The sequence below is a fragment of the Protopterus annectens genome, chromosome 7.part1 (assembly GCF_019279795.1).
Source record: "Protopterus annectens isolate FY-2018-M chromosome 7.part1, PAN1.0, whole genome shotgun sequence".
NCBI lineage: Eukaryota > Metazoa > Chordata > Ceratodontiformes > Protopteridae > Protopterus > Protopterus annectens.
The window spans coordinates 352,684,824-352,710,779 of NC_056740.1; the positions used below are offsets into that span (position 1 = coordinate 352,684,824).

The following is a 25,956-nucleotide window of genomic DNA, read 5'->3' on the forward strand; positions in this document are numbered from 1 at the left end:
TATATATATATATATATATATATATATATATATATATATATATATAGATATACAAATGTGTATGTACACAGACACACACAAAATGCCCTAGTATTACATACCGTTTAACAGCAGACTGAGTGGAAGTCTTTCCACTTAATATATGCCAGTACCTTTAGACAAGGTAAGACCTTTATGACAATTTGTGTGCATCTCCCGTGGCTTCATGGCCTCTGTATAAAATTCTTTTTTTAATTTCTCCAAGTCTTTTGGGTTTCTAATACCATGACGGGAATGGAGCCCATTCCTAAGTCAAAGTACGATTACAGTTCATGAAATTAGTATTGTTTCGGTCTTTGTCAGCCAGCAGTGCTCTTCGCAGCACTCTGTGTGCCCAGTAATGACTCCTCCTGCAGTTCGTATGGAGTTACATGTATTGGTAAGGCATTAAATACAATTGTAAATTCTTTTTTATAAGACCCGTTGCTCCTACTACTATTGGAACTGTCTTGGGTATCCTTCTTCCACATTGCTCTCATTTCTGCCTGCAGATCCTGATAATTTATGACTTTGTCTCTGTATGCAAGACACTGTAGTCACTTAACAATTTCAGTCATTAATGCTTCTCTTGTCTTCTTTTCTTGGACCACTCTATCCAGTTTTCTAGCATCTATCATTTGAACTGTTGGTAATTGATGATCCCATGTGATGTAGACTTCATTTTCTATGATGCTTTGTGGCTCGTTTCCAACATTTTTCAGTTACTTCAGTACCATAATATTTGCACAATCCCCAGTAGTTTTAAACCAATAGCGCTGACCCAGGAAGCCAACACAACTCATAAACTTCCAGTTGTGGCTAAATCCAAGGCACACACTACGACCATAAAAACAAGAATACTTTATTGAAAGTTAAGCGCTTTTGTCTCTGTTGCATAAGGGACTTCTTCAAAACCAAAACAGACCAATGCTTATAAATGCAATTAATCAGTCGCATGACCCACTGTTAACCATTCGTTCCTTGTCATCTTCTGTGACATAATCTAAAAAATACATCCATATGAAAACTCTGTTTTATTATAAAGTAATTTAATTCCAAGTTAAAATGAAATGCATATTCTGAATAAAACTTTTTTTCTAAAAAGCTTGTATTTTTTTTAAAAAAATACTATTAAATCTCAAAATAAGTAGTAAAAATATATGGCTGGAAACAGTGAAGTAATTCATATACATTTGTCCGCTTGTATGAACTCTAAATTTAAAATATGTATAAAGAATATGTATATTTTTGTATTAATGTAATTTAAGTGGGAGTTCATATATCACATGCCCACTTTTTCAAAACGGGCATAAGGTTCTCTGATTCATTTAACCCTGGCAGTGTAGTTGCATTTAACCTAAGTTTAACTCCCCAAGTGCCAATTCATTCTCCCAATCCCTTCAAGCATATGTTGAGTAGCGTAGTTGTGTTCGTAAAGTCTCTTATGGAGACTTCTGTCCGTTTTCCCTAGATAGTAATGTCTACTGCTTGTACAACCGGCCAGATATATTAATCCTATACTTCCACAATTCCCTGTATCTAGTTTTATTAGTTGTTATGGTTGGCCTACTGTCACACTGTCCCCTTCAAATATGAAACTACAGTACTTGCATGCACTACATTTGTTAAGTACCTTTCCTTTTGTGCGTTGGTTTTTGGTAGTGGGTGTTCTTACCAGCATTTAAGTTGGGTTCAATCTTGTATACAAAGTGGCTCATCCCCAAAATGTTTCATCTATCTATTCTTAAACATGCTAATTGCATTATTTTACATTATTTATAGTAAAATAATATGTATTTTATTTTATTTAATTTGGAATTAAATTGTTTTATAATAAAGCAGTTTTCTCGTATGGATGTTTTTTTTAGATTGTCATAGAAGATGACAGGGAATGAATGGTTAGCAGTGTGTCATGATTAATTGTGCTTATAAGCATTGGACTGTTCACATTTTTTTGCTCTGAAGAAGTCCCTTATGCAATAGGGATGAAAGCGCTTAACTTTCAATAAAGTCTTCTAGTAGTTTTGCTTCTAGCTATCCCACTATCAAGGTTCAGTTGGCGGCCCTCTCAAACTTTCATGTTGGTTAGTGCCAGCTACCAATTGCTTCTTTAAGACTATCCAAAGCCTTTTTGAAGGATACCTTTTTGCTTAGGCTGATGGTAAGAGATCCCATTTCCTGTGGAATTTCCCTTTCTCCTCCAAGCTTTGACCAAAGCTTCTTTTCAACCGTCTGCATCTATAGAGTTTAAGTTTCTCTTTTAGAAAATGTTTTTCCTAGTCACAGTTGCTTCAGCCAGAAGGGTTTCAGACTTTCAGGCCTTGTTCTGCATGCCACCTTACACTTATTTTCTGCAAAGATAGTTTCCTTGTGGACAAACCCAACTTTCCTATGGTGGCCTCCAAATCCAGCAATTGATTTAGGTACCTATGGACACTCTAAATTGACCCTAGGCATGAGTGTGTGCCTTCTGTGGAAGGTTGTGAGTCGGACTGGCAACTTGACACCGTAAACCTCCTCTGCCAATCATGAGCGGACAGGTGATCCACTGTGGCGACCCCTAACCGAGAAAAGCCGAAAGAATAAGAATATTTCTGAATTTCAGTACCAAGGTTGAATGTATGCTTCATTATTTAGACCTCCATCACTAGTTGAGATTCTGTTTAGAAAAGACCAAACACATGAGTAAATTAGATAAACTGTTTGTGTCTTTAGAGCTAGACTTTGAAAGCCAGTCTCCAAAGTGACACTATCCAGATAGCTTTCCAATTGCTTATCCTTTTTTATGCCACAAAAGGTTGACCTCTTCTAGGGAGGTATTTACTTCAACAGCCTTTCATTTGTGCTTCTTTGGATGATACATTTGCAGCATCAGCCTGGCCTAACACTCATCTTTGTCTCCCATTATAAATTTGGCATTCAGTTCAGATCCATGACCTCTCATCTCCACCATCTTTTGGAATATTATCTCCTGATCCCATCCAAATGTCTAGCTGGGGACTGTCCCACATGTTTAGAAAAATGGAAAAGGCAACAACTGATAAAAATGTTATGTACTTACCCTAATGCTAGATCCATGTTGTCTTTTTCCACCTGTCTTATCCTTCCCTCTGTCCCCGTTCTAAATGGTCATTGTTTATGGCTCCTGTTGGACCTTTCTGAAACCTTCTGGTATCGTTCTAATTTTAGTTGAGGGGACTCTGTTGACGTAGGTCAGGATTGTTAAGATAAACTTGATCTGAGGAGGTTTAGGTACACAGAGCTTTATGGGAGAGGAGGTGGAACTTCAGAGCTGAAGACTCTAAGATGTCAGCCTTGTATCAGATTAACCCACCGGGTGAGATAAATGGAAGATAGCAAGATCTAGTGAGCAACAAACCCATTGCCTTACTGGCATTTGGGTAGTAATGCGCTGCTACCCTCCTCTGGCAGTCTACTAAAGCTCTGAGTCCCTCCCGCTGTCAGTCTTGAAAAGAACGTATCTGATTACCCTTGCTGGATTGTTTTCTGAATGCATTAAATTTTCTTAAAGATAACCCTATTAGAGGTTTATCAACCTGGGCAGGCTTTTACACAAATGCATCTCTTGATGACATTTGTGCAGCAAGTACACGCCTTTTTAATACATTTCCAAAGCATTCTAAACTGGTTGGTTATCTAGATCCAGATCTCTTCATTAGTGCCATCATCATACACCCAGGAACCCCTAAGTATTTGTTTGGTATAGTGGATGTAGTGAGGAAGGATTGTCGAGGTTGGTGGGAGAACAGACTAGAGAGAAATGAACTGCATTGGCAGCACAAGTTGAACGCTACAACATCACCCGGTTTGAATGACAGCACCTCCCCATCTTTAAGTTTAAAACCTTAGAGTTGTAAATAGGTTTCACAAACCTGAGCCTCCATTTTATTATTTATTTATTAAATCATCCCATGGTGTAATATTGTATTTATATATGATACATTTTATATGTTTTTATTTGGAAAATTTCTCCTTTTTTTAAGGAAACATTTTGTAAAAGTGTTTATTAGTGTGTTGTCTTTCGGCTTTTCCCGGTTAGGGGTCGCCACAGCGGAACTCCGGTCTTGTTTTGTATTAAAACACAAAAAGACGTCACCTCCCAGTCAAGCAGAAGTCAAACTCAAAGTTGTACGTCCTGTAAATTGTTGGAATAAGAATCCAAAATGCATGCCAAATAACGCTTTTATTTATAACAAGAAAGAGTGTTTTCGCCATAGTAACACCACAGCTTCTTCAGAATAAAAACCATTTTTTAAAAAGACCGCCAGTTAATTACATACAAAATGCATGACGTGGTTAGGTGAAATCATACATTTAAAGAGCCAGTACATTTAAAACCACATACTATGCATATACCAGCTAAATTCATAATATAGTGTGCTTAATAAAATCATTTTAAAATGATTTAAAATATTTTCTGTCAGATTGCATAAATAGGTGTTCATATTAAAAGTATATCGCTAGTGTAGCCAGAACTAACTACAAATGTTATAATGTCCTAAAATATAACCCTTTAATGAAAACTGCAAGTTAGCTACTGTGAAATACAATGATAAGTGATCTAAACCATTGTATCCTACATGTTAATTAAGAAACTTTCCTAATTTAACATTTTTTTAAAAACCAAAACTAATCAATGCAGTAAAATGTAATTAAATGTGGTAATCTTTAAACTTGTATGTAAAGAGATGTAATATATAAGGGAATCCAAATGGTCAGTTAATTCGTAACCCTTACCACATAATTATTAAGGTCAAAAGTCATTGTAACAATGGGTTCCTATTGTATTTTTGTCTCGGGTAGTTCCTCATTTTTAATATGCAAGTAATATTACAACTTTCATTTAGTCCTGGGCCACGGAACCCCAAGTTCCAGCAGAAGAAATGGAACAAAACCAGATAGTAACATCTCAACTACTGCCAACTGTAGTAGTTCCATTGCAACTTTGAAATCAAATGCTGCACCTGTTGTCCCTGAAACAATAATAACAGAAAATACTTGCACCAACAACTTGACAATATTGACTAACAAAAAAGGTGATTTTAAAATTTATAACTTTTCAAGTGTGCAGTTAGACCCTTGTCTAATTGAGTTACTTGCTTATGGTAACACTTTTGTTCCCACAAGGAAATGTAACATCCCCAAAACCATTATTGACTTAAAATGTTTTGTGAGGAAACTCAATTTGAATATTTTCTTTAATAACACTAACATCATACATGACTATAAATTAAAACTAGCTAGCACGTTTAACTCTCCTTTACACACTGTGTTAGCTTCCTTTGAGAAAACATGTGAGATTGATATTAGGAGTTTGGGGCAAAAAGTTGGGTCATCAAAAAAACATGTAGACTATAATACTACAGTTGAACAAAAGGAATGTCTTAAGCAACTTTGTGCCTCTGCAACTAGAGTTATTAAACCAGATAAAGGAGGGAGTTTGGTCATTTTTGACAACCACTCCTACATTGAAAAGATGGAATGTATACTATCTGGTCCAGTATATACTTTATCATCGATCAGTGAGTTGAATACGTCAAAAAAAAGGACCAGAGGTTACTTTAGAGATATGTTTATTGAGGGCAAAATTGATCTAGACACATTTAATTACATTGATATTAATATGTCTAAAAACCCTGTGATTTTCGGCATTCCGAAAATTCACAAAGACTTACACAACCCACCACTACGTGCATTAATTGGTGGCCGTCTTTCTATTACTTACCCTTGTGCACAATTAGTAGAAACAATTTTAGCTAAATACTTGAAATTAATACCTCATATATGCAAGGATTCATGGTCCTTCCTCATTAGTATGAATAGTATTGATTTTGACAATTCTTACAACTTTCTTACGATTGATGTGGTCGATCTTTATACATCGATACCACATCTAGAAGCAGTGGAATGGGTTTATCTTATGCTTGGAGACCTGGGTGCTTCAAAAAATGAGAGACATCGTCTCTGAACTGTTGGATATAATATTGGCATCTAGCTATTTTATATTCAATGAGAAAGTGTATTTAAAACACAAGGTGTAGCAATGGGGTCACCGTGTGGGGCCACAGTCGCCAATTTTTTCATGGCGTACTGGGAAAAGACTATTTATTTGGTAACACCATTATGGAGAAAATTAAATTGTACACTAGGTATCTTGACTATGTGTTTATTCTGTTTGCTGGAGACTTAGGTGAAACTATGACATTAGTAGAACACTAACAACTCTACCCCCTTTTTGAAATTTACTTCCACTTTTTCTATCACTGAAATAGATTATTTAGATGTTAAACTTTCTAAGTATGACATGAATCTTGAATATATCTCTGCAATACATAGAAAACCAACATACTGTAATTCCCTTTTACACTTCAAAAGCTCACATCCTTTTAGACAGAAAAGAGCTATTATCAAAGGACAGCTCATAAGAGCAGTTAGAATGTGCAATAGAGAAGCAGCTTTTTATAATGAATGTAACAAACTCGAAAATATGTTTATAAGTAGAGATTACCCCCTGGATCTGTTCTCAGAACTTCTGAATGAAGTTGACAATAAAAGATTGAATGGTGTATATGTCCCTCTTCTTAAAAAGAGAATAACTGAAGTTGAAGTTCTTACAACGGTCACTGACATAGGAGAAATGAACACTACATCAGAGAACATAAATAGTAACAATGATTTTGAGAGAGTTGATCCTTTCAGAATCAGCTTTATATCTACCTTTAGTAGTGACTCTTTGGATATCCAACTGATTTTAATGAAAAACTGGTACCACATTCTAAATAATGAAGAATTACTTGAAAAATTAGGCGACAAACCTAAATTTGTATATAAGAGAGGGAGTAATTTGAAGTCTATCCTTGAAAGCAACAACAAACTTAATTACAATGTCAAAATGAAGGGGTGCAAGCAATGTGGCTTTTGTAAATATTGTCAACATATTAACAACAGCAGCACTTTCCAAGTAGGTAGGAATAGATACTATATTAACTGTAAACTCAATTGTACCTCCAAGTCTATAGTCTACTTAGCATTATGTAATTGCTGTGAAGCATACTATGTAGGTAAAACTGACCGTAGATTCCGTGACAGGGTATATGAGCATTTATACGCAGTAAGAACAAAAAAATGCGATAATGCCCTGGCTAAGCATTGTGAGAAACATGAAGGTCACAGTTTTAGTTTCATGGCTATAGACTCAGTACCACACACTTTGAGGGGGGGACCTATTAACATTCTTTTAGAGGTCCGTGAACTGGAATGGCAGATACGTTTAAACTCTTTTTGCTTTCCAGGACTAAATGAAAGTTTTAATATTACTTGCATATTAAAAATGAGGAACTACCGGAGTCAAAAATACAATAGGAACCCATTGTTACAATGACTTTTGACCTTAATAATTATGTGGTAAGGGTTACGAATTAACTGACCATTTGGATTCCCTTATATATTACATCTCTTTACATACAAGTTTAAAGATTACCACATTTAATTACATTTTACTGCATTGATTAGTTTTGTTTTTTAAAAAAATGTTAAATTAGGAAAGTTTCTCAATTAACATGTAGGATACAATGGTTTAGATTACTTATCATTGTATTTCACAGTAGCTAACTTGCAGTTTTCATTAAAGGGTTATATTTTAGGACATTATAACATTTGTAGTTAGTTCTGGCTACACTAGCGATATACTTTTAATATGAACACCTATTTATGCAATCTGACAGAAAATATTTTAAATCATTTTAAAATGATTTTAAGCACACTATATTATGAATTTAGCTGGTATATGCATAGTATGTGGTTTTAAATGTACTGGCTCTTTAAATGTATGATTTCACCTAACCACGTCATGCATTTTGTATGTATTTAACTGGCGGTCTTTTTAAAAAATGGTTTTTATTCTGAAGAAGCTGTGGTGTTACTACGGCGAAAATGCTCTTTCTTGTTATAAATAAAAGCGTTATTTGGCACGCATTTTGGATTCTTATTCCAACAATTTACAGGACGTACAACTTTGAGTTTGACTTCTGCTTGACTGGGAGATGACGTCTTTTTGTGTTTTAACAGCTTGTTTTGTATTAATTGTGATCACACAATTTTTAATTATTTAAATAGAATTGGTTAATTTACATCCTGGTTGTGAAGAAGTCCCAGAACTGTAGGGATGGAAGCACTTGACCAGATGTGTAAGTAAACATAATCACATTTTCTCTTGCCTCTGAGTTTCCGCATCTCAACGTGTTATTTTGAGTGGTTTGTTTTTGTTACACGTCTTACATGCTGTTTTATTGGGTTTAGAGGTTTTATTTTCAGCATGGTAGAGTTAGTTCTATGAGGCAATTGGTCTTACAATGACCGTTTGTTCGAGAAGTTTGTCTTAAGTGGAACATACAGTTTTTTACAAACTACAGTGGATACTCCGGTGTAATGCAGCTGTGTAACAGACATACATTGGAAACATCTCTTCGGAATGGAGAAGGTGATTTAACGGGTCTATATTAGAACACCGAACATTTGAAATGTCGAGTGTTCTAATATCGAACCCTAGCAATCAAAAATACAAAACATTGAACATTCAGAACAGCAAATTTTTTCCTAGGGAAAAAATTTGCTGTTCCAAAACACATACACACAATACAAGCACACCAAACAAACAGCAGTCCACACACATACACCTAAATTTGTACACCTAACCCTACACTAAAATATACATACACCACTAACTATCCACTTACCTTAACCCTAACCCTAAGGTCCGTCACTTTCGCATTGTCACCTCACCCTAACTCGCCTACCCCGCCCTAGCCCTCACGTCTACACAATCGCACACTTACCTGACCCGAGACCTAACACGCCCGTCCACACAGTTGCACACTTACCTGAACCCGACCCGTAACTTTCCACCAGAGCGCTGAAAATACTGAAGTAACAGAAATGGGCAACCAAATTCTTTCCTTAGGAAAGAATTCAGTTTTCTGTTTCTTCGATATTTTCAGCGTTTGCTGAAAACTGATCGATATTAGAACAGTTGACATTTCAAATGTTCGGTATTCTAATGTAGACTCTAACACAGTTAATAAAAATATTAACTCTGCAATATTCCCATTTGCAATCATCTTTGCATAAACTACATTGCAGAGCAATCTTTGCAAGTGATAAGCAACTGGATCTAATCGCAAGATCACAGACCGCTGGTAGGGTGGATGGAAGAGGAGTACCAGAAGGTGTGTTTAGTTCACAAGATTCTATTCCTTCTGGACAGGTTTCAAACAGTAAGAGGAGCGCAATACTCTGGGCTTAAAATTCCGGAACTGGATTAATACCAAATATACATTAAATGTCAGTTCTCGATCCAACAACGGAGTCCAAGTTAAAAGAATTTGAAAGCAAGTTAACGAAGGTACATAAATTGCAAAGTGACAACATGTTTCTGGCTGAATGCATTAAGGTTAAATGAGTCCTGAAGGGACTCTGGATGCATAAATTCCCTAATGGGCTGTTTTTAGAACAATCGGAACTTGATGAACTTCTTGCAGTGTTCGACCAACATGGGATAGAACTTATGCAGTTTATCAGACTTAATAACTGGACAATCAACAAATTGTTTAAAGTGAGGAAATTGAACACTGATATATTGTCAGTGGTAATATTTTGATAATTTTAAAGTTCAATATAACTGCGTTAAATGCAGTTGAACTGAAATTAAATTTAAATAGAAAACAAAAAAGTTATATGTGGATAAAATTGAGTATGTGCAAAATATTGCTTACCCTTTACCTAAGGCTTATTTTGATCAACAAGTAGACAGTTCCTTTCATAGATAGGGGAGCTGCTATGGAAGTGTCGGGTGGTTTTAATTATAATGGTTGGGAGGAACAAGATTCCTCATGGTTCAACCATAGTCCTATTTCTTCACACCCCAATTTAGGAGATAATAGTTTTGATTATGAAGCCCCACAGTTAAGGTCGGAGAGGATTTTCAACAGAATAGTCATAACACTTTTTTGAACACCCACCCCCCCACACTCCAAAAGGGTCCAGAAACAAAGCAAGAAACAATTTTGGAGGAACAGCAGCAAGAGCAAGCTATTAGGTGAAGGGGTAGATATTTCTAGTTTTGAAGGGAAAATGTTGAGTTATGCAGATTTAAGCATTTTTAATTATACAGATCTTAACATCACTCGTACTCACATTTTCCTTTTTAAAAGCAGTATCAAAGTTGTGACAACTTCTAAAACAGAAGTTTCACAATTACTTAATTTGAAATTGTTCAGCAGAAAACTTAATATACAAATTACGTTTCAGGGCTAGGCACCTGAGACAGCTTTTTCTGTACAGCCTTTCAAATGCAAGAGCACTTTCAACCACCACTTCATCCCATAGTTGCCTGCTTTGAAAAGATTTGTTCTCAAAAAATTTTTAGTGCAAGAGCTGCACAGAAAAGGACATTTTTCATCTTAAATAGAGAAGAGACCAGCTTATTGAGAGAGTTGAGTGCCAACAACTCTCTTCGTATTGTGAGACCTGATAAAGGGAGAGGGATGGTAATAGTGGACAAGAATGACTACAATGGTCATATTTTTTCTATTTTAAATGATTCAAATAAATGAGTGCGTTTCTAAGAATGAAATTGCCATAGTATATAAAAAGATACAACTTTTTTTTTTAGAGAATGTATTAATGCAGGAAGTTATTAATGAAGAGATTTTTACTTCTTGAAAAATGACCATCCCCTTATTCCCACAGTGTTTGGCATCCCAAAAGTTCACAATGAAGTTTTCAACCCCCCATATTGGTTGATAGTATCAGCTCACAACAACCGTACTTATTCATTGGGGATTTTGTGGACAGATTATTAAAGGATTATTTACAGTCAGTAGATTACATATTAAAAGATTCTTGGGATTTTATGTTTAAAATAAAACAGGATTTTTTTCACCACATAACATCTTGTAATTTTTCAGTTATTGTCATTGTCACTTCGATTCCACACACACAGGGTTTAGAATATTTTCGTGAAACCATACAAGAATTTACTTAATTGAACAACATCCTAGCGAATTTTGTTATAGATGTTGTGGAAGTGGTACTTTTAAATAATTTCATGACCTTTGAAGGAGAGTATTTCAGACAGTTAAAGTGTGCTGCAATGGGTGCCAGTTGTGCACTCGTATATGCTAAGTTGGTTCTCTACTCGTGGGAGGAACACAGTATTTTGGATATTGTACTTGAGGTACCTGGACAACATCCTTTGGAAGGATGACGATAGTCCTGTGATAGATTTTGGAAACTTCATTAATAGTATTTGTGGTTATTTTAAGTTTACGTACACACACACACATGATTTTATCAATTATTTGGATATTACAATTTACAAAGATTTTATAAAGCAGAGATTTGGCTCCAGACAATATATGAAGCCTACTATTTCAAATTGTTATTTAGGCTATCTTAGTTGTCACCCAAAACGGGTCAAGAAGACTATCCTCAAAAGGCAAATGGTTAGGGCAGCAAGGATGTGTTCTGATATAGTCATCTTCAAGTTAGAACTTGGTCATCTTATGAAAATGTTCAAACAAAGGGTTTACCCAGAGGCCATCCTTTCAGAAACTGGGAAACAAGTGCTGAAAGGATGGGGCACTAAATGCCATCCATTATTGGATACCTCAGAGGGTGTAATGAACAGAACTAGTAATCCAACATCTAAGTCCTTCATCCACTGTATGGTAGTACAATTTGGTGACTTGTATAAAGATATTAAAGACATTTTTTACTAAAAATTGGGTACTTTTTAAATCCATCCCAGAACTTTGTAACATCATAGGAGAGAAACCTTCTTTTGTTAGTACTGGACATAATCTTAAATTTCTGTTGGAGACACCACTTGATTCCCTTCAATACAAATGGTCCTCATAGGGAGACAAGTGAGGGCTACAAAGTGTGGTAGATGTCAACGATGTAAATGCATGTTACAGGATAAACGAGTGTTAGTTGGCAACCCAGTACATAGTCATATTACAGACAGGGAATTGTACAACCATGGGGTTGATCTATTTATCATTGTGTGAGGGATAAAACAGTTTTTATATTGGTAAGACAGAGAGAAGTCATCGAAACACATGTATGCTTTAGAAAAGGGTAACACCAACAATGCCCTTTTTAAGCACACCCTACATTGTCAGGTATCCCTAAGTTTTTGTTTGGTACAGTGGACAGAGTGAGGAAGGATTGTCCAGGAGGTTGGTGGGAGAGAAGACTAGAGAGAAGTGAACTGCATTGGCAGCTCAAGTTTTGAATGCCACAACAACACCAGATTTGAATGACAGCACCTCCCTCCTCCCCAACTTAAAGTTTAAAACCTTAGTTATAAATAGGTTTCACACACTTGTGCTTCCATTTTATTTATTGCATCATTCCATGGTGCAGTGTTGTATTTATATAGGACACATTTTATATGTTGCTGTTTTTATTTGAAAAATGTCTTCTTTTTTTAAGGAAACATTTTGAAAAAGGGTTTATTAGTATACTGTTTTGGTATTAATTGTAATCGCATGATTTTTAATTTAAATAAAATTGGTTAATTTACATCTTGGTTTTGATGAAGTTTCAAAATTGTAGGGACGAAAGCACTTGACCAGATTGTATTTTCTGTGTAATAAACGTTTTCGCATTTTCTCTCTCTCCTCTGTTTCCTTATCTCGTGTGGTTCATTTATTTTTTTTTAGTAGTATGTTTTTGTTACACGTATTATCCGTTGTTTTATCGGGTTTATTGGTGCTATCATTATCAAGGGTATGTTCTCCATAGGGGAAACACCTGTTAGAGCTTGGACTCAGTTCACCCTTGATAGGTCACAGGACATACTGTTGCCAGACAGTTATATACTTCTGATAGTTCTCGATCTGGAAGACCTGTCTATCCTTTGTAACATCCTCACCTTTCATAAAGAAGTTTTGTGTTTCTTTTATTACTTACCCAAGCATAGTTGATCTCTGTTATAGAGGGGAAGAGCTCCTCTGTGCATTATGGGATAAGGAAAAGTACTTAGTCTTACAGATAGTGTTATTGTGGTATCGGGTATATCTTTTGTTTTGGTTCCAGTTCATATGCTTGCCAAAACGCTGTCTTTTGCTATTTCCATTTGCAGTTAATGTATTCGGTCAAGTGTATGTATCTGGCACGAGTCAGTTCAGCATCTGGAACTTTCTAAGCCTTTTCTTTTCCAGCTAGCTTCCTTACCAAGTTTCTCCTGCCATTCTTCGAGCTTGCATCAGAGGAGAAACCATGCCAGGCTACGCTTCTTTTTGAGAACATTTATTTTTGTATCATGTCAGTCTTCTCCATTTTCTGATCAGAGCTTTCCTTTTTCTTTATTTTTTTTTAAGTGCATTGACTTGCTCCATACCAAGACTTCATTGTTTTTATTTACAGCATCTTTAGATTTCTCATTGGTTGTGCAAACTCTTAGTGGTTATATTTTCTGTTCATAGAATAAAAAAAAAAAGTGTGTGTATGTATAATTTTGAACTACTTTGTCTTCTTTGCCAAGCGGAGTAAGCAAAACCATTCATCCATTCATAACCCCCATTTCCCATTTTTATACATAGGGTTGCAGTGTAACTTCAGTGACAATCCTGTAGAGCCAAGTGTAACTTCAACAGTGACAATCCTGTAGAGCCAAGGTTTACATTGATAGGTGGCTAGCCCTGCCCCGGTAGTTCATCCACAACACACACACACACACACACACACACACACACACACACACACACACACACACACACACACACACCTGTGGCTAGTTTAGAGTGTCCATTTCACCTACTGCATGACTTTGGAATGTGGGAGGAACCCAGAGCACCCGAAGGAAACTCACTCAAACAACTGGAAAAACATGTAGACTCCGCACAGAAGACACTTCAGCCAAGAATTGAATTGGGGAACTTCTTGCTGTGAGGTGACTATGCTGTCCGCCACTGTTCTGCCTTCCATTGTGGAATTGTTTTGTGCTGCTATTCTGTTTGTGCTTTAACAAGAAGCTGTTAATATCTTCCTGGTATTCTTTTAGTTATAGGTATTGTAGCATTCAAGAAGTGCATGAAATTTGCTGTAAAATTCCATCGTACGATGAGCATCATTCTGCATTGTTTGTCTTGGAAAGGAACATTTAAAAGAAAAGTGGTGAGTTCTGAAATTTCCAATCCTTGGACTAGTAGAGATGGTAACGAAACAAAAATAAGTTGATTTTATCATATTTAAATGATAGGTCTGCATTCACCAGAAGGGGTTTCTATTTCATGCCTAACCTTGGAGTTGACCCCATTGGTTCCAAGGACAGAGCCTGAATTTATAGATTCTGTCAAAAGTTAAGGCAGACAGACAGCAAAAAGGGAAAAAAATGGTGATAGTTTGGAGTGTCAGTACTGGGGAGTATTCTGCAGTTCTACCGGATACAAAACCTTGGATGAGAGGATTCTTTTACTTCTGCTCTGTCTCCTTCCGGAGCTTCTTATCTTTCTAGAAAAGTATAGTAGTTTGCAGAAAAGCAGGATTTTTGTATCCTGTAAGTGTGTACTTGTGTTAACGGGAGACTTTCCTATACTTCAAAAATTAGATTTCTAAAATGTGTATACGCTTCAAGGTTTTTGAAGTCCTGGTTCCATCTGTTTTGAAGTATTTAGCTCAGATTTTTATTCTGGTGTAAGTTATTTCGTTAAAGTGCATTTTGTCTGCAGTTTCGAACTTTAATCAAGGTACCATCTTCATATCACTAAACTCGTTAAAAGCATGCAAAGTTTTCCTGAAAGGTCCTTTTCTTCTGTGTCCACCAATCAAGGAAGGAGCCTTTTCTTCCCTGAAACTTTTGTTTTCAAAAATCTGACATGGCCATAGTTGGTCAGTGCTGTTGCATAGGGAGATAAAACCCTCAACTACACACCAGATTCAATTAGTGACGTATGGGTCTGAGGTGCTGAAAGGGAGGAATGGGTGTACCTGTCCTGGGTGGGGGAGACGTACGTCCATGTGTTCCCTAGAGGGAGTTGAAGTCCGCAGAGTGGAGTTGCCCTCTGACATGGTGAATGTAAGGGTGTGGGGGAAATGAGGATATGTCACCACATCTCATGGCAACAAAGGTAGTGATCCTTGTAGACCATAACTCGGGTGGGGTAAGTCTTTGGAGATTAGGAGGGGTAGATGAGGTTACCAGCTAGGACCTATGGCTTGCTGCATGAGCAGGGAGACTACTCTATCTTTCCCACCATTTTAACGTGTTACTACTGTAGATTTGTAGAGTAACTCCATGTCAGTGCCTTTGATAATTGTTCCAATGCCACCACTAATTGTTATATTATTCATGTTAAGTTGTCAATCTCGCCTTCATTCTTGCTTGATGGGTGCTTTAGCTCGAGAACTCCTTTTACCAGCTCGAGGCAGCCCCATATCCCATGATGCAAGGCAGTAAATACCCAGATCTAAGAACCAGGGAAACAGGGCCTCTCTGATAAGCCCTTTCAGCATCCCTGAGGTGTTGCCCGGCTGTCCCTCCTTGGAGGCAGTCGAGAAGATTATCACTGTACCCAGAAGCCTGGCATTCCCTCACTCAAGACAGATGGGTACAGTCGATCATATCCAAGGGTTACATAATTCCTTTCGAGGAAAGTCCCTTCCCTCGTTCCTTCCAGATGTACCACCTGGTCTAAGGGACATTGCAGAGTTAGAAATCGCAAAACTACTGCAAAAAAGAGCCATTCAGCCAGTTACAATAGACCATTCAGAGCCCGGAATCTACTCAAGGTTCTTTTTGGTCCCCAAAGACGGGAGACTGGAGACCAATATTGGATCTCAGCAGACTCAACAAGTCTGTCAGGAAGACAAGATTCAATGGTCACTCTTCAGTCAATTCTGCCCTTCTTACAGAAGGACAACTGGATGTGCTCAATAGATCTTCAGGATTATCACATCAAAATTCACAGACGCCCAGGAGATTTCTCCGCTGGGGTCCAGTCATTTCCAGTTCAGAGCCCTGCCCTTTGGTCTCACTACAGCCCCAGAGTGTTCACCAAATGCATGGCAGTGGTCACGGCTCACCTGAGACATCAAGGATTCCAGGTGTTTCGACTGGCTCCTGTCAGCCACCACCAGGCATCAGCTTATACAAGCCAGGGATTACACAATAGACCTTTGTTCTCATTTGGGCATCTCAGTCATCCTTATCGCCCTGCCAGTCTATTACCTAAACTTAAACACTGTTCGGATGTCAGCTACCCTTACAGAACAAAGAGTTTCAGACATTCAGACTCATGTCAGGATCATTCTGGCCAGCAAGAAAGTACAGGCCAGAATGGTTCTAAAGGTATTAGGTCTCATGGCTGCGGCCATTACTCTTCTTCCCTGGCTCGATTCTACATGCACCTCCTTCAGTGGATGCTGTTCACACAGTGGTCATACCAGCAACTCCCCCAGATTCTGGTTACACAAACATGCAAAGAACATCTTGCTTGGTGGATCACATCGTCTCAGGTTCACCAAGGCAGGTGCTTAGCCACTGTCACCACGGATGCCTCCCTGATCGGGTGGGGGTCATTATCAGGGCAGGATGGTTCATGGATGAGTACCATCTGCACATAAATGTCCTGGAGATGAGAGCAGTGCTTGCAAGCCCTCAACGACTTTCTTCCCGTAGGGACAATTGCAGTCCACACAGACAACATGTCTGTAGTTTGGTATATCAACAAACAGGGCGGAACCAAGACCTACCAGACTTTGGCAATGGGCGATCTCCTCTCATCGGTTTCTGGTTGGGAAAACCAACATTATAGCGGACAGATTGAGCAGAGCTATTCTCATGCCTCACGAGTGGTCTCTCAAGCAATCCATAGCGGAAGAGATTTTGCTACTCCCCAAAACAGCAAATGTCCAGACTTCTTCAGCCTCTTCCTCTATCAGGCCATCCCCTGACCCAGGATTGGCCCCAGGGACTTCTTTATGCCTTCCCTCCATTTCCTCTGATCCTCAGGTGATCCATTTGAGAGCCAAATTGATTCTCACCTCCATCATCACCTTTTGGTGCAGCCGTGGCATCTGGACCCAGTGCCAGATCTACTGATTCACTTCTCTCAACCTCACAGCATGGTTGCTCCACTTCCTTCCTTAGCCAGCTTATTGGGCTAAGGCCCAAAATATTGATCCTTTTGTTCAGGCAGTTCTGGACTTCTTAGCAGAGATTTTTCATGCAGGCTCCTCTTCTTCCACAGTCAGAGTTCAGTTGGCTGCTATTTCTAATTTTCATGTCGGGATAGCAGATCATAATATTATGTCCCATAGGCTCTGCAGGGCCTTTTTGAAAGGAATTTTCCTACTAAAGCCTCCAATCAGGAATCCTCCTCCTCAGTGGGATCTAAATTTAGTGCTGACATCCTTGATTCTTGCCCAGCTGTTTCTTGTTCCCTAAAATATCTTTCTTGGAAAACGTTATTCCTAGTGGCTATTACATCTGCCAGGAGGGTGTCTGAACTTCATGCTCTTATTTGATTTTTCACAAAGACAGAGTATCTTTGAGAACTAATCCATCCTTTTTACCTAAGGTCGCTTCAAAAACAATCTGAATCAATCCATTGATCTCCTGTATTTTTCCTAACTATTCAGATAGAGCTGAACAAAAGCTACATTATCTTGATGTCCACCGTCAGCTTAGATATTATTTGGACAGAACAAAAATTTAGGAAATCTGATCAACTTTTGTTTCCTAATAATAAAAAGGCCTTCCTGTTTCTATAGTCACTGTGTCCACATGCCTTACTTCGGTCATCACTGATTTTTATACGATCAGCGGAAAACAACTGTGCTCAAAACCTAAAGCACATTCAACTAGGAGTTTAGCTACTTCTACAGCCTTTCAAGCTAGACTGCCTTTGGACACTATTTGGGACAGAGCCAGTTTTGGCTCAACAGTCCTCAAGAGTATGTTCCATAGAGTCACCCAGGAAAGAGGTGCTAGGACGCGGTCCCATCATGGCCTGGACAGACCTTGTATAAGAAACTATTATGCTAAAGACCATTCAAACCTGGTCCTTTTTCCATCTGTAAGTTTCTTCTTCCTTTGGGAAGTATTTTATGGTCAACAAACGAGATCTGGGTATTTACTGCCTTGCATCATGGGATATGGGGCTGCCTCGAGCTGGTAAAACTAACATGGAACGTTATGGTAGGTACATAACTTCTTATTTATTCAGTTTCCAAATGTCATGCTAATGCCATTGATAAGTGTTATATTCTGTTTCTGTCATGACTGTACCATGATGTTCTTTGCTACATGTAAAGTTTACTCTTGTACTTTTTACATTACTGTTGTGATAATGATTTTGTTCATTACTCCTGCTCATTAAAAACAAGGTAGCTTTAAAGGAAATGGAATGGCAATTTAGATTAAATGCTATGTGCTACCCAGGGCTTAATGATTATATCTCTATAAAACCTCTTTTGGTATATCGATCGCAGGTTCTGTAGATTTGGCATTTTGTATTATAAATTCTAAAATGAATATTGTAAATGATTATTAGAAAATTATAATAATATATATTTTTATAAATAAATATACATACACAAAAAATGTTTAAAATTTCATTAAATTGACAACTTTTGCTAGGAATATTATATACAATACATGTGTTTAATAAATGTATTTATTAATTATTATTTAATTAGTATATATTGTGTTAATAAGTAAGCAACACAATTCAGTTTTTAAATTTTGCGTATTATTCAAAGTGAAGGTAGTAAGTTTTATGTATAGGCTTTTTAGGGTGAGTGTATATGGGTTTAAAAGGTTTTGAGTGGTTAGATTGTTTGATTGTTTTATTGATCAATTAATCAATTATTCAATGGATTGTTCATAGTATATAAGAAGGTTTTTGTAACAGCAATATGACTCTGATGATGCCTTGTATGGTGAAAGCGCTAAGTCTCTCAATAAATTTCTTTATGGTGGATTATCTTGGTGTCCTGCCTTGAATTGTTCCTGTTGCTGTACTGGATTACTGGATTCTTCAGTTTGAGGGGTCATTTGCCATTGGATCTGACTGTTTCCTGCTCATTCTGAGCCTGAGTTGTGGCTGAAAATTTTCAGTAGACCAGCCCACCTACCTGGTTAAAGTTAAAATAAGTAAGAAAATAAAATATTTGTGGTAACTGTCACTTCAGTCATGAGAATTTTTGAATTATAAGCTTTGAATGTTCACCTTCCTTATGTAGTATTCCAAACAGTCTCCATGAGAATAAATACTTTCATGTCTAAAGTTGCAACAGAATTCCAATTTAACTTTTCATTGAACTGCCGCTATTCTTCCCTAATTACTATAACAGAGAAGTATCTTTTGCACTATGTAGGATTTACACAGACATCTTATATTTTATGTGAACAGAAGCAAATCTTTTATGAAATTATTTCAGCTGTTTATATCCTATTCTAAAAGGAAACTGGGTGCCAAAGTATCAAACGTTGAGACTTTCACTATAGCTTTCAAATTGTGTTAAACTGTGTTACAGAAAAAGCACAGTAAGACTTTATAATAATTGAACCTAGGGCCTATTATGTCAGGAGCTTGGCTGCTTATCAGGCTTTTTGTAAAAGTGCTTCTTAGTATGTTTGTGCAGTAGCTACATGAGCATGATTGAACATGCAAGGCACTGTAAGCTGGATGTAATCTCTAGATCCTGGTCTTATTTTAGTGCCACTTTTGTTCAGGCTACTTTCATGGGATTCATATAAAAGATTTAGCCTGTAATTCTGTGTGTGTGTGTCTTTCGGCTTTTCCCGGTTAGGGGTCGCCACAGCGGAACTCCGGTCCGCTAATGATTGGCAGTAGATTTTTACGTGCCGACTTGCCAGGTCTGACGCACAACCTTCAACGAAGGTACGCCCATTCACGCACGTCTCCACACAGAAGATGCTGTAGCTGAGAATCGAACCAGACAGCGTATTACTATGAAGCGACAACGCTACCGCAGCACCACCACCGCAGTGTTATTAATGAAAATGGAACTCCAGTTTCAGATATGAAGGTTATGTGCTTATAATAATAGATCTGGATTGTGGGAGCGCCATTCTCATTACCATTTCTAACCCCTCCCCCCAGCCTGGACCCAGTTGGTCTGAAAAGTGGATTCTAACCTATAGTAGCATTCACTTCTTTTAGTTCTTGTTGTGAAGCTTCTGCCTTGCCTTGCATTGGAATTAGAGATCAGGATAAAGACCCTGATGAGCACAGCATTGTGGGTAATAGATTGGTGAGGCAGCCTGGGAAAGTATCTGTTGCCAGGCTAAATCCTGCTCTTCTTAGTCCACTCGGTAATGAGGATGGAACTGTCAGTTCAGACCATTCACAGTGTCAGATACGTGACTTTTGTTTCCTTGCATTGTCCTGAAAGCAGCAAATTCTTTCTTCCCTGCCACAGTCTGTAAGGAGCAATGGAGAGTTGCTTAAGTCATAGATTTGAATGAGCTTCATTTCTGGAAGGGCTGTACATTTTGTAGTATTCTGTCACAGTAGGTGAAGCAAACCTGAGTTTTCTGAGATATTGAGTTTTATTGGATATTTATAGAGCTCAGACTTAAATACTTAGCATTTTCTGTATTTGTATGTGTGTAATAAGTACAGTGGTCCTTTATAAGAACCTGCAGTTGCTTCTTATAAGGGCATTTGTTGCTGGAGGACTGCGCAGCTGATAGTGTTGTCTCACAGCAGAGGTTCCCTGTTTGGATTCTTGGCTAGGATGCCTTCTGTGTAGAGTCGGCATGTCCTCCCTGTGTTCATGTGGATTTTCTCTGGGTGCTCTGGTTTCCTCCCACATTCCAAAGACATGCAGTAGAAGAATTGGATACTCAAAAGTGTGTGTGTCTGTCTGTGTCTGTGTCTGTCTGTGTCTGTCTGTGTCTGTCTGTGTGTCTGTCTGTGTGTGTGTGTCTGTGTGTGTGTCTGTGTGTGTGTGTGTGTGTGTGTGTGTGTGTGTGTCTGTGTGTGTGTGTGTGTCTGTGTGTGTGTGTGTGTGTCTGTGTGTGTGTCTGTGTGTGTGTGTGTGTGTCTGTGTGTGTGTCTGTGTGTGTGTCTGTGTGTGTGTCTGTGTGTGTGTGTGTGTGTCTGTGTGTGTGTGTCTGTGTGTGTGTGTCTGTGTGTGTGTGTCTGTGTGTGTGTCTGTGTGTGTGTCTGTGTGTGTGTGTGTCTGTCTGTGTGTGTGTGTCTGTGTGTGTGTGTGTGTGTGTGCGCGGTGGAAGAATTACCACGGCAGGGCTAGCCACCTGGTGGTGTAAACCTTAGCTTAAGATGATTTACTGTTGAAGTGATACCCTTACCTCTTGAACAAAAATGGGGAAAAAGGGGTTGTGGGTGGTTGGACTCTAGACAGCCTTGAGATACCTAGGGACTGGCACTCAAGAGCAGAAGGAAGTTAAGCTACTGTTGGGGTGAATACCTCCCACAACTGTATTTTCTCACAGCAAGACCCCCCCCCCGCCCCCATGGGTGGAGTGTAGGGAGTAGTGCTAGAGCAGCAATTAGATAAAGCGTTTGCACAGGTTGTTGTTGGTGCATGGTTGTGTCTTATTTTTTGAATAGTTTAATCAGAGAAGCTAAGGCTACATAAACTTTTCCCAGTGAGAATGATTAACTCTGTCAGCTGGGCATCCTAAGATTTTGTGATGAAGGTCAGATCCTCCTTGTAATTACGAATTCATTAGAGTAATTTTGTGGTACAAGTCTTCAGCATATGGCAGGGTCCAAATGATTTCCACAGTCAGAAGGGATAAGATCAGGGTCTGTGTTATATCATCGAACACTTAAAAAAGTGAACGATGATTTATCGAACCCATGTAAGCGAAATCTTACAATCTCGAACGCTTAGAACAGCGATTTTTTTTTTTCCAAGGGGGAAAAAAAAACGCTGTTCCACCAAAAAAAAAAAAAAAAAAAAAATTACAGACCCCCCCCACCACCACCACTTAAATATACCAACTCCGAGATTGCACTACAGTCATGAAAACAGCAAAGTAACAGAAATGGCCAAGCAATTTCTTTCCCAGGGCAAGAATTAGCTTGTTTGCTGTTTTGCTGTTTTACCTTTTCATGCTTTTATGTTTGATCAAGACACATTTGAAAGAATGCATCTCCTATCATTTAGTAGGAACCCTAAGATCAGTAGATGCTTGCTTGTCATCCCCAAAGACAAAATGCAAAAAAAAGTTGATAACGTTGCATACATGTGGGATTTTGAGTTTTGTATGCAGAATGGGCACTACTGTATTAGATTTCTTTATTATTATTATTTTGTTAAAATTGACACCTTGGCTTTGTATTGTGTAACTAAAGCAAAATGATGTGAGCAAATACAGAGTAAACTAGATGTGTGTATAAATGTACATGCAGAATAGTTTTCATTTACAGTTTAGATTACATTCATTTCTCAGTATAATATTTAAAGCAAAAAGTAGTTTTCTGCTCTTATTGTAACACCCTTTTAACTTTTCCATTATATTGTGTTTTTTTGTTCTTGTTATTAAATGTATTTTTATTTCTTTTTCAGTTTTATCTTCAGGACACTAAAAGTAGCAATGGTACCTTCATTAACAGCCAGCGATTGAGCCGAGGATCTGAGGAAAGTCCACCATGTGAGATTCTTTCTGGTGATATAATTCAGTTTGGGGTGGATGTGACGGAGAACACTCGGAAAGGTAAGGTTATGGATCAGTTTTCTCATTGCTGTCATTATTTAACTTATTCTGTTATAAGTTTTAAATTTTATGCTTGTTACAAGAAGGTGATAAAGAGCTTTGATTTGCTTTACATATAGTTTCATAGGAGGTTACTAAGCTAACGGCCCTAGAGCCCTTACAAGCCTAGCCGTATTTATCCCAAGTTGCCCCAGTTGTCTGTTAGGTGAGTGAAGTTTGCAGAGGTAAAGGTCTATGGTATTTAATACAGACTTCCTCTGTCCAGGAGACATATATAGGCACCACCCCAGGAGTGAGTTTGTGGTCACCCATCCATTGATCTCTATTGCATTTGAAGAGGGTCAGGGAGGGGCTCCGTTTTACGTGAATTGGAAGCTTATTCCAGAAAAGTGGAAGTCTCTGGCAGATGCATCGCTCTCTCTAGCATGACCTGTTAATGACAGAGGCTAGGTTAAAATCTCTGGAACAAGTGACCCTCCTGCAGGTTGGTTTACGAATATGTAGCATTTCCATCAGGGCCGGGTCAGAGACTGCCCTGTAGGTCAGCCACAGGTCACCCCTTAGCAACCTGTAGGAGATGGAATACAGTGACAGGGCTTTCAGTCTTTCCACTTGAGATTTGTTTTGTGTACCCTGTAATTTCTTGGTGAGAAACCTCTGTGGTCTCTCCAGTTGCTGCAGGTGTCTGATATAACATCCTTAGATCTAGATGTGATGCCTTTATGTATAAGATGTGCTACATAGAAGGATTTCCTTATTACTATGGATATGTGGTGGTCAAAGTTCAGATTGCTATCAACCTGAGTACCCAGATAATGTACCACTGAGTCTGCACATAGGAATGCTATCTATAATGTAAATAGCAGGGATGTTAGTTTTCCCAAAGGGAATAATCATGCATTTTTTTGCGTTCAGCTATAATTCGTGACTTTGGCACCAATCATTTGTCAGCATTAACCCTGTCTGCAGTATATTAACATAGTTGATGGACTCAATGATTACTTCTAATTTGCAATTGTCAGCAAACTTGGTCAACCACAGGCCATCCAAGTTTGCCTGGACTTCCGAGAAATTCTGAGCAGTAAGGGGCCCAGCACAGAACCCTGTGGTATGCCACTGGTGACTGATCTTTTGCTAGAGGTGAAGCCACCCACTCTGGCAGTTTGTGTGGGGTCAGTGAGCCAGTTGGCTACCCATCTTACCCATCCGCTAATGTAAGGATTAATTCCTAATTTATGATAGTTTCTGTATAATCCCAGTGTGGGGAGTTCTGTCAAATGCCCTGGCTAAGGCAGTATGCTCCGTCTTTCCTTTGTCCAGGGCTTTTGAGACTTTCTCAAAGAAGTCAACCATGTTTAACAGACATGATCTACCTTTAACAAATCCGAACTGGGATAGGTCCAGAGTTTGGAGATTACCTTTGTCCTTGTTAATTAAGTCCATAGTGTTTCTTTCCATGATGTTGCAGATGAGGCTAGTCCAAGTTTATGGGCCTTTAACTCCCATGGTTGGTTGATGGTACCCCTTTGTGCAGAGGGATTACTGTTGCTGTCATCTGTTCTGTAGGAACATGGGCAGTTCATAGGCTGTGGTTAAACAGGGATCCAAGTGGGTCTGCTAGGTTAAGTTTTTTTTAAAAGGCAACCTGGGATGTTGTCTAGTCTCATTGATGCAGTGTTTTTGGCCTTGGAGAGCACCAAGATGACCTGCTCTCCTGAGATAATAGGTTGAGGAGTGGTGGCAGGTATACTTTAGGGGATGACTGGAGGGGGGACACAGGGGTAAAGTTTACTCCAAATCTGTCAGCTACCAGGTTGACTTGCCTCTGGTTGAGAATGGGTGGTGCCATCCACAACCAGTTCAACGCATAGCTGGGCATTTCCTTGTAGATTTTGGACATAGTTAAAGAATGTCTTGTGATTATCCTTAGCTAGGGAGGCTAGTTTTACTTCATAATTAGTTTTGGAGGATTTGACAAGATGTTTAATTTGTTTAAGCTTGAGAGGGATTTCTTCCTGTGCTGTGCCGGTTCCCTCTTGTTCTTGGACAGTAGTGTCTCTGTCTCTGTCTCTCTCTCTCTCTCTCTCTCTCTCTCTCTCTCTCTCTCTCTCTCTCTCTCTCTCTCTCTCTCTCTCTCTCTCTCTCTCTCTCTCTCTCTCTCTCCTTCTCTCTCTCTGTCTCTCTCTCTCTCTCTCTCTCCTTCTCTCTCTCTCTCTCTCTCGTTGTATAGCTGTTTATAGTAGGGTTCCACCAGGGTGGCTTGTTTTTTTTTGTCAATACTTTGTTTTAATCTGGTCAGGTACAGCAGATTCTGTACAAATGTTTAAGTGGTTATACAGGGCATTGGTGTTACATCTCTGCAAAAGTATCTGTGTTATCTGCATTTGAGGGACTTTGAAACTTCTTATACCATCACTTAGTAGGAGGTAATTTGTCTTTTAAAAATTCTTAAGCGTTTTTGAGCCTGATGGGGTATCTGGCCTTATTACATTGAATGAGACGGATTTATGGTTTGCTCTTACCATGGACAACATCACATGGCAAGGGTGGGGTGGGGTGGGGGTGAGGATGGTGCAGTGCTGTCCCATGTCTGTGAGTACTGTGTCTAGGACATCTGAGCCGATTAGCTGTTCCAGAGCCTTTGCATTGGCAAAGTCCAAGGACCTCTGAGCTAGCACATATGTGGTTGTGTATGTTTCCCAGTCGATGGTAGAATAATTAAAATCACCCATAAGTAAGGTGCTGGACTGTATGGCAAGTGACTTCAGTAAGTCCAGGTTTTTAGTGTGCTTTCCTGTTTCATGATGGGGTACCTGTAATTAGCTATGATGTGGTAGGGGGCTTTGCCTGTAGTTAATTGGACATGAAGTAGCTCGAGAGTTTGGTCTGTATTATAACCTCGAAGTGTCAGCTCTCCGAACACCTAAAGGTCGATCCATAAACAGCGAAAGTTGAAAACTGTGAATGGCCACCTCCACAAATGTTTTCACAGGGAAAATATTTGCTTGGCCGGCAAACAAACTTTCAAACCGTAATAAAGTGGGGGGCTGTGCCCCCTACACCCCCTTAACTAAATATACCAAGTCAGAGATAGCTCTACATTGGAGAAAAGGACAAATTTCTGATAACGGCCAAGCAAAATTTTTTTCCCTGTGAAAAAATTTGCGGAAGTTGCCATTCACGGTTTTCAGCTT

The 25,956-nt window shown here is 38.6% G+C and overlaps 1 protein-coding gene across 1 annotated transcript in view; it reads left to right on the forward strand.

The window, feature by feature from the left end:
• LOC122807767 (sarcolemma associated protein) overlaps positions 1-25,956 on the forward strand; it is a 2,306,558-nt gene that overhangs the window by 234,563 nt on the left and 2,046,039 nt on the right. Inside the window, exon 2 of the mRNA XM_044078786.1 lies at positions 22,615-22,762. Within this exon, the coding sequence (XP_043934721.1) occupies positions 22,615-22,762 (148 nt within the window). The remainder of the gene's footprint in view (positions 1-22,614; positions 22,763-25,956) is intronic.